Raw genomic sequence first — 10,145 nt, forward strand, 5'->3', positions numbered from 1 at the left:
AGATCATTACTAATATTTACAGAATATACTTTGGTAAATATTATTCAAAAATATTAGGTTAGCTGTGTTTTGACATATATATATGAAAACAGTCTCTTATTTTAAATTCATTTATTTCTTATAGGTTATCACTGTGAATATAAGATGCGGACAGGAAAGAAACCTGATGGCTGTGCTATTTGCTTCAAACATTCCAAATTTTCACTCTTATCAGTGAACCCAGTGGAATTCTACCGCCCTGATATTCCTCTGTTGGACAGAGACAATGTTGGATTAGTTTTACTCTTACAGCCCAAAATCCCATATGCTGCCTCTCCTGCGATCTGTGTGGCTAATACACATTTATTGTATAATCCAAGGCGAGGTGATATAAAGTTAACCCAACTGGCAATGCTACTGGCAGAGATTTCGAGTGTTGCCCATCAGAAAGATGGCAGCTTCTGTCCTATTGTTATGTGTGGTGACTTTAATTCTGTTCCTGGTTCTCCACTCTATAGTTTCATAAAGGAAGGAAAATTGAATTATGAAGGACTTGCCATAGGAAAGGTAAGTGCTCACTTCATCGTTATTAGGGGGTGGACTTAGTTGCTGTTTTCATCATAATGTGAGGGTAGTCACTACATGGCTATTTGAAAACCTTGGATGATCCAGTAACCTCATTTTACCAAGCTATCATGATTTTCCACAACTACTAATGAGTAATTACAATATATTCATGTAGTCGAATTTCATCTTTTCCATTTATCTGTGGCAATATACTGCTTGGAGGAATTAGCAAGTAGCAAAATAAAACCAAAACGAGGAGGAAGAAGAAACTAAAAGCATCGGCAGACACAGATACTTCACAAATAAGGAACTACTTATAAGGAGGCAGCATAGAATCTTGAATGTGGGATGTGGGCAATACAGTTGGCAAAACAGTAATTTAACATTTTATTATACGTTTTCCTTTACATAATGATAAATATTTTAATTCTTTAGCTTAGAATAATTTATCGCATGTTACTGTTTTTATTGTGTTTCCCACTGTTTACTTTAGATCATTTCATTTGATCTTCAGTATAGTTAACCAAAATAAGCCCGCCACCACTGGAGTTTTGAGTGATATTTTGAAGTTTTAGAAGAGTTTATCTTTCTTAGGTACAGGCATACCTCATTTTATTGTGCTTTGCTGTATTGCACTTTGCAGATACTGTGTTTTTTACAAATTAAAGGTTTGTGGCAACTCTGCCTCAGCAATTCTATTGGCACCATTTTTCCAACAGCATGTGCTAACTTTCTGTGTCACATTTTGGTAATTCTCACAATATCAGACTTTTTCGTTATTATTTTATCTATTATGTTGATTGTGATCGGTGATCTTTGATGTTACTATTGTAATTGTTTTGGAGTACTATGAACCATGCCCACATAAGATGATGAACGGAATTGATAAATGTCGGGTGTTGTCTGACTGCTCTACAAATTGTCTCTTTTGCTCTTGTCTCTTTTGCTCTCCTCGGGCCTCCCTATTCCCTGAGACACAACAATATTCAATTTAGGCAAGTTAATAATCCTACAATGGCCTCTAAGTGCTCAAGTGAAAGGAAGAGTCACACATCTCTCACATTAAATGAAAAGCTAAAAATGATTAAGCTTAGTGAAGAAGGTATGTGGAAAGCCAAGATAGGCCAAGCTATGCCTCTTGTGCCGAATAGCCAAGTTGTGAATGCAAAGGAAAAGTTCTTAAAGGAAGTGAAAAGTGCTACTCCAGTGAACACAGGAATGATAAGAAAGTAAAACAACCTTATGGCTGTTATGGAGAAAGTTGGAGTGGTCTGGATAGAATATCAGACCTGCCACAGCATTTTCTTGAGCCAAAGCCTAATCCAGAACAAGGCCTTAACTCTCTTCAATTTTGCGAAGGTTGAAAGAGGTGAGGAAGCTGCAGAAGAAAAGTCTGAAGCTAGCAGAGATTTTTTGTTTGTTGTTTTTTTTTTTTTTTTGAGACAGAGTCTCACTCTGTTGCCCGGGTTAGAGTGCCATGGCATCATCCTAGCTCACAGCAACCTCAAACTCCTGGGCTCCAGCAATCCTCCTGCCTCAGCTTCCCTAGTAGCTGGGACTACAGGGGTGAGCCATCACGCCAGGCTAATTTTTCTATTTTTGGTAGAGACACGGGGTCTCACTCTTGCTCAGGCTGGTCTCGAACTCCTGATCTCAAGCAATCCTTCCACCTTGGCCTCCCCGAGTGCTAAGATTACAGGCATGAGCCATCACACCCAGCCCAAAGGTTGGTTTTTGAGGCTTCAGGAAAGAAGCTATCTCCGTGACATAAAAGTGCAAGGTGAAGCTGGAAGTGCTGACATAGAAACTGTAGCAAATTATCCAGAAGATCTAGCTAAGATCATTGATGAAGATGGCTACGCTAAACAACAGATTTTTAAGGTAGACAAAACAGTCTTCTATTGGAAGAAGATGCCATCTAGCACTTTCATAGCTAGAGAGAAGAAATCAATGCCTGGCTTCAAAGGACAGGCTAACTTTCTTACTAGGGGCTAATGCAGCTGGTGACTTTAAGCTGGAGCCAATGCTCACTGACCATTCTGGAAATCCCAGACCCCTTAAGAATTATGCTAAATTTACTCTGCCTGTGCTCTGTCAATGGAAGAATGAAACCCTGCATGACAGCACATCTGTCTACAACATGGTTTACTGACTATTTTAAGCCCATTGTAAAGACCTAATGCTCAGAAAAACAGATTCCTTTCAAAATATGGCTAATCATTGACAATACACCTGGTCATCCAAGAGCTCTGATGGAAATGTACAAGGAGGTAAATGTTATTTTCATCCCTGCTAACACAACATCCGTTCTGCAGCCCCATGGATCAAGGAATAATTTAACTTCAAGTCTTACTCTTTTTTTTTTTTGAGACAGAATCTTACTCTGTTGCCCGGGCTAGAGTGCCATGGTGTCAGCTAGTTCACAGCAACCTCAAACTCCTGGGCTCAAGCAATCCTCCTGCTTCAGCCTCCTGAGTAGCTGGGACTACAGGCATGCACCACCATGCCCGGCTAATTTTTTCTATATATTTTTAGTTGTCCAGCTAATTTCTTTCTATTTTTAGTAGAGACTGGGTCTCACTCTTGCTCAGGCTGGTCTCGAACTCCTGAGCTCAAATGATCCGCCCGCCTCAGCCTCCAAGAGTGCTAGGATTACAAGCATGAGCCACCAGACCCGGCCTCAAGTCTTACTCTTTAAGAAATTTTATAAGGCTATAGCTGTCATAAATAGTGATTCCTCTGATGGATCTGGAAAAAGTCAATTGAAAACCTGGAAAGGACTCACCATCCGAGATGCCATTCAGAGTATTCATGATTCATGAGAGGAGGTCAAAATATTAACATCAACAGGAGTTTGGAAAAAATTGATTGAGGGGTTCAAGACTTCAGTGGAGGAAGTAACTACAGATGTGGTGGAAACAGCAAGAGAACTAGAATTAGAAGGAATTAGAAGTGGAGCCTGAAGAGATGACTGAGTTGCTATAATCTCATGATCAATTTGAACAGATGAGGAGTTGCTTCTTAGAGATGAGCAAAGAAAGTGGTTTTTTCCCCCCCCCATTTTAACTCAGACATTCAGAAAGTGGTTTCTTGAGATGGAATCTGCTCCTCATAAAGATGCTGTGAACATTGTTGAAATGAGGATTTAGAATGTTATATAAACTTAGTTGATAAAGCAGTAGCAGAGTTTGAGAGGATTGACTCTAATTTTGAAAGATGTTCTATTGTGAGTAAAATGCTGTCAAATAGCATCACGTGACACAGAGATATTTTGTGAAAGGAAGAGTTCATCAATATGGCAAACTTCATTGTTTCATTTTAAGAAATTACCACAGCCAATCCAGCAGCCATCAACATTGAGACAAGACCCTCCACCAGCAAAAAGATGATGACTCGCTGAAGGCTCACATGATTGTTAGCACTTTGGGGCAATAATGCTTTTTTTAAATTAGGATATGTACATATTTTTAGACATAATGCTGTTTACATGGTAAGTAGACCACAATATAGTGTAAACATAACTTTTCCGTGGGAAACTGAAAAATTTGTGTGACTCACTTTATTGCAATATTGGCTTTATTGTGGTGGTTTGGAACCCTCAACGTCTTTGAGGTATGCCTGTATTTGATATAATAGGAACTAAATTTCAGGGTAGCAAAAAAGGATGGGCCGTATTAGTGCAAAGCTATAGGTCATTTGGATGCCCAAATTAGAGGAAAATATGTAGGAAAAGATTGTCATTTTCATGTGAATGATAAGTGCTTTCCAAACTGTATTTGAACAAGATTTTATAAGCACAAATAATCACAAATATAATGAATAAAGGGTAATATTTACCATTTTTGGATTACCTTTTATTTACGACATAAACTTTTCAATAAATAAACTATTTAAAATCTATTCACTTAAGATACCTGTTGAAATTTTGTTTAGGTATCTGGCCAGGAACAGTCTTCACGGGGACAAAGAATTTTATCTATTCCAATTTGGCCCCCAAACCTAGGTATCTCACAGAACTGTGTGTATGAGGTACAGCAGGTACCAAAAGTAGAAAAGACAGGTAAGTGTTTGCGATACATTTTGGCAGTCTGCTGGGTAATAGTATTCCCTATGAAGACATAAAACTAAATCTTTAAAAGGATAACATTTTAGGGATGAATATTCATATAAATAAATATATAGTTATTCATTCCTTTTTTTTAAGAGCTCTAAATTTACCTTTTTTTCTTTTTCTAATTTCTTTTTTCTTTCTTTATTTTCTACCACCGACAACCAGAAAGAAAATAAAAATTTACCTTTTTAAAATTCCAGAATTAACTGTGCATGATTTGTTTGCATGTTGCTTTGGAATTATTTGTATTTTATTTTTTCTAATTCTGGAGACCATTGAAACATGTAGATTCCAGGATGAAACATTTAGCTAGGCATCTACCTAACCTACATGTGTCTTGAAAACTGTTTCTAGAGTAAGACAACTATACTAAGGCAAACTAGAACAAAACTGTATTAATAGTATTAATATATTTCTCTCTGTTCTTACAGACAGTGATCTGACACAAACAGAGCTGAAGAAAACAGAGGTCCTAGTGACAGCTGAAAAGTGAGTTCTGGAAAGCAACAGTTGAATTAAAGAAATCATTTCTCAAAAATCACTTGGATGAAAAATGGAGATGATGATATTCTGTGCTAGTGAAGAGTGCTGGTTCTTAAATCAAGTAGACCTGAGTTCCAGTTCTGACTATGCTACTTTTTAGCTGCATGGTTTTTGGCAAGAATCTTAATATCTCTGAGATTGTTTCCTTATTTGGGTTGCTGTGAGGATTAGATGAGACAAAGCATGTAAAGCACAGTGTTTGAAGCACAGTAAGCACCTGGGCAGTGTTACAAAGGAAATGGCTTGTCTATGTTCATGTACCTGGACCAGCTCAAATACTCTTTCAAATTTATTGCCATTACATATTTAAACAAAAGTTAAATCACAGAAAAATATCTTTCAGATATCAAGATCTTCCATCATCTTTGATTTACCTGGTCTCAAAACAATCTATAGGAGAATTGATCCAAAAAAGAATATGCCGGTTGAAAAGATGATAATTTTTATTTATCTCTTGAACTACAGGAAAAGGTCACTAGAGGAAGGGGGTGAAAATGCCAGGATTCCATATTAAAGAAACACGAGTACTTGGGACTGTGGTTGAGAAAATGATAAAATGATATGTTAATACAGCAGGACTGATACTTAAATCTTTTCTCTTTGGGAGATTCTTGAAATACCATGATTCTTTTATATTGTGGCTCTTCTATAGTTTTGTGTTTTAACATTTAAATTTAGGAACCAAATTAGAAGGATCTTTTGTTTTATCTGCCTTTTTTTGCAATCTTTATTTTGTATACCTCGTTTTGAGAAAATATTATCTCGTAAGTAAGAACCTAGTAAGAGAAGAAGCAGTTTTTTTGAATTTTTAAAAATGAATATTTAAAAATTCATGGTTAAACCTTTCAAATATAGTAAAAACTTCGCAAGAGAAGAAGCAGTTTTTTTGAATTTTTAAAAATGAATATTTAAAAATTCATGGTTATACCTTTCAAATATAGTAAAAACTTCGCTGAGTAAGATTAATAAAGAAGGCTAATGTGACTGACAAATACTTAGTTTTGAGTAATTAAATCATTTTTATAACAAAATGGTGTTTAAGAAATGATGCTTTTGAGTATCTGTATATAAATATAATGTGTTTGTATGCATAGCTTATATCTTCAAACTGAAAAACTGATAGCAAGCTAATAGTTTGCAGGAAACCTATGTAAACATTTAGTAATATTGTAAATATAAGATCTTAGACATAAAAAGTTGCTAAAACTTGGAGGGCATTTTTAAGGAATTACCTTTGTGCATTGACATATGAACACTTTAAAAGCAGGGGAAACATCTTTATCTTTGTGTCCTCAGCACCTAAGATAGTGCCTTGAACTTAGTTGATGTTTGGTGATGTTGGATAAATTTTTAAAATTTTTATTTTCCTTCAAGGCATAAAAGATCCATAAAATTCATGATATGTTACTAGAAAATGATCCTTTAAATACTTAACCCATAACATCACATGTATTTTTCGTATGAGGTAAATGTAAACCATTATAGAAGCTGTTTTAAGATTCAGTACAAAATTATCTCATGTCATAGCAACAGTAAGCAGAGGAAAATATGGCCCCTCTGACATCTTTTGGTGGTTTCCAAATAGCATTCCTTTTTTTTTTTTTTTTTTTTGAGACAGAGTTTCACTCTTGTTGCTCAGGCTGGAGTGCCATGGTGTCAGTCTAGCTCACAGCAACCTCAAACTCTTAGGCTCAAGCAATCCTTCTGCCGCCTCAGCCTCCCGAGTAGCTGGGACTACAGGCATGTGCCCCCATGCCGGGCTAATTTTTTCTATATATTTTTAGTTGTCCAGCTAATTTCTTTCTATTTTTTAGTAGAGACGGGGTCTTGCTCTTGCTCAGGCTGGTCTCGAACTCCTGAGCTCAAACGATCCACCCGCCTCGGCCTTCCAGAGTGCTAGGATTACAGGTGTGAGCCACTGCGCCCGGCCCCAAATAGCATTCCTGAAGTCCACTTTTTCTTTCTTAAATATGCAACAACAAAACTCGTAAGTTGTTTTAAAATACATGTTCATTAGTGAGTGGAGGTTCTCAAACATGTTATAAATATTAAAAAATCATATTGAGCTTTTTTTAACCCACATGTATTATAGCCTTGTTAATGGGTTTTGGATATCACTGTGTAAATAAATGAATGCTAAATTATGATATGGTCTATTTAAATAAAGTTTGCCCTAATGTCTGGTCTTAGTATAGAAATCAAATGAAAAAGTACTTTAAATATGAGGAATTATAGAAGTCATGAAAAACTTGATAGATACTAAACACTTTTTCTTTCCAATTTAGATTATCTTCAAATTTACAGCACCATTTCAGCTTGTCATCTGTTTATTCACATTACTCTCCTGACACTGGAATTCCAGAAGTGACCACTTGTCATTCCCGAAGTGCCATAACTGTGGATTATATTTTCTACTCTGCAGAAAAGGAAGATATTGCTGGGCTCCCAGGTAAAGAATACATGTAACCTTAAATTCTGCTAGAGAGCACAGTAGCTAAAACCTTAAGGTTGAGAAAGTTAGCTAAACATCTAGATGAAGTTCTAGATTTAAGAGTTAAAATATTTTGAAATAGATTTGTAATACAATTGAATAAATCAATTGATTACTTGCACACAAGGGTGGCAGTAAAACACCCCAAAGCCAGTTATTACCTAAGAAATACATCCTCAAGCCTACCCTCCAGTTCCAGTCAGCTTCTGATTTATAGGTCTTTCCTACTGCCCTTTGTTTCTACTTGCCATTAATTTACTGATTTTTCCGTGACAAAAACTGAGTATGTTGTTAATGGTCATACAGTTTTGTGCTTAAATTTCAGTAAGGCATGCTGCCTTCTTTGTAGGACCATGCTTATGCTGCCAACAATAGACAATTTTGTCATGTTGATCCTGGAATATTGAATCTTTTATAGAAAAGTCTGTAATATGTGTTTTCAAAAAGCAAAGGTTATAAAACACTTTTCCTCATATGATTCAACGAAAATCAGGTTTCAAACAATAACCAAAGGATTTAAAGTGGAGAATAAAATGCAGTTTAATAAAACTAGTGAAAGTACAAAAATATTAAGAAAACTTTGAAGTCTAAAATGTGGGCAACTATTTTTCCTTTTCTCATTTTCCCTTTTTTTCTCTTCCAATTTTTTGGTGTTACTTTTCCTTTTTTTCCTGTTTGTTTTTTTCCCCCTTTCTTCTGGGAATAACCTTATTATTAAATAGTAACACTCAGATGTGGTTTACTCCTACTAGATCAACTCTACAAAATATGCCTGCGGCTTTCAATTTGTATAAGGTTCTGGTAGTTGTCATGCTGACAGAAGTTCACTAGGTGGCAGGAGAGTGTCATGGATCAGCATCTCAAATTTCTTAGCAATTAAGAGCATGCATCTTTTACTCTATTGTGGGTGCTGACTCTGAGACTAAATTATACTAATTTATAAACTTCTTGCGGGCCTATGACTTGGTCTGTCTGGTTTTATGCAATTGCAGAATGATTGGTGGATGAATTTCTTATGTAGTTGTCAAACTCAAATTCCTCTTAACATTCACATGTATTACATTGGTATTTTCTTTTAAAAATTACTTGCAGAACTTGAAATAGAAAAAAAATCTGAGATAGAAAAAACATCTGAAACTGCTATATGTTTGAGAATTATAATTAGGTTATAATTCAATAAAACTTTAATCATAGTGTAAAAACTGTTTCATATTTGTCTTCTGGAAGGGTCTCAAGTTCTGTATCATAGTTGTTTGGAAAAAAGTATATGATTAATTTACAATAATCTGTTGACACAGTTTCATTAAATGTATATGTGCTTCTTTAATGTAGGAGCTGAAGTTGCTTTGGTTGGTGGCTTGAAACTTCTAGCTAGACTGTCACTTCTTACAGAACAAGATTTATGGACTGTTAATGGACTTCCAAATGAAAATAACTCTTCAGATCATCTGCCTTTATTGGCTAAGTTCAGACTTGAGCTCTGACTCTTCTTTGATTGCATACAAAATTTTCTTTCTAATTTGTATTGTTTTTCAAAGAATGTAAAATTCTTAAGTGTTTGCATGTTGTTTATTTTTGTGCCGTGGAATTTCTGAAGAGGTTATGTTAGATGCTTTGAAACATATCAGAAGAAACGAGTTTATAAGAATTTTCTTTCTTAATAATGAAAGATATTTTCCTGACAAGTGAGATCTAAATACTCTTTATTCTAAAAGAGGTGTAAAGATTTTGTATTCTAAGTCCTAGTAAAATTGACAGTGATTTTTAAATATAATGCATCTTCTTTAGTCTGCTTAGTAAAGAATTTCTTCGTGTTTTTGGCAAGCTTTACAGTAGATCCAAAGTATCTTTGAGTTCTTGCAAACCACAACTTGTTTCCTTTCTGTAAGGCTTGATTTCATTAGAAGAACCCTATGTTTGTTGAGTCCTAATGAGTTCATCTCAGAAATCATTGAGTCATTCACAGGTGTCCAACCTACCATTTTAGTTTGTTTTTGAAGGGGCTTGATAATACTTTTTAAATTGTACAGAATGCTTAATCCATCTTATTACTGTCCTGAGCCATGTAATATGCCTACATACTGTTCAGGAAGTGTTTGGGAAATACAGGTCACCATAAGTAGTAAGAGGACAAAGTCCTTTACAAGTAAGTCCACTCTTTCCACCTTGTAATAGAGGTGGGCTAAGAGAGGCAGAGACTCTGTGATTATGCCTTTGTTTCCCTAGCATTGTTTTTCTTTTTTTCTATTCAGTTTCAAGAAAATATCCCTGGGTTGGGGGAGAGATTTTATTCTACTGAACCAATTCTGTAGAAATTTATTTTATTACGAAAATTGTCTTTGGAACAAAGTGGCAGCTATAAGATTATTTTTGTTATGCCTCCGAAACGTGAGGAAACCTGTAAAACTCTGGTGGGGAAATTAACTTGGAGACCTACTACTCTTTTAGTCTTTT

General features: G+C 35.5%; 1 protein-coding gene across 2 annotated transcripts in view; it reads left to right on the forward strand.

Moving 5' to 3' along the window:
- The window catches only part of ANGEL2 (angel homolog 2 (Drosophila)), a 30,689-nt gene extending 21,313 nt beyond the window's left edge, over positions 1-9,376 (forward strand). For both annotated transcript variants that reach the window (XM_012638354.1, XM_012638353.1), the window contains exons 5-9: positions 125-546; positions 4,480-4,606; positions 5,089-5,146; positions 7,486-7,649; positions 9,024-9,376. In XM_012638354.1, coding sequence (XP_012493808.1) covers positions 125-546; positions 4,480-4,606; positions 5,089-5,146; positions 7,486-7,649; positions 9,024-9,175 — 923 coding nt within the window. In that variant the 3' untranslated portion in view covers positions 9,176-9,376. The remainder of the gene's footprint in view (positions 1-124; positions 547-4,479; positions 4,607-5,088; positions 5,147-7,485; positions 7,650-9,023) is intronic.
- The last annotated feature ends 769 nt before the right edge of the window (positions 9,377-10,145 follow it).

Source organism: Propithecus coquereli, unplaced genomic scaffold, assembly GCF_000956105.1.
Source record: "Propithecus coquereli isolate 6110/MARCELLA unplaced genomic scaffold, Pcoq_1.0 Scaffold129, whole genome shotgun sequence".
NCBI lineage: Eukaryota > Metazoa > Chordata > Mammalia > Primates > Indriidae > Propithecus > Propithecus coquereli.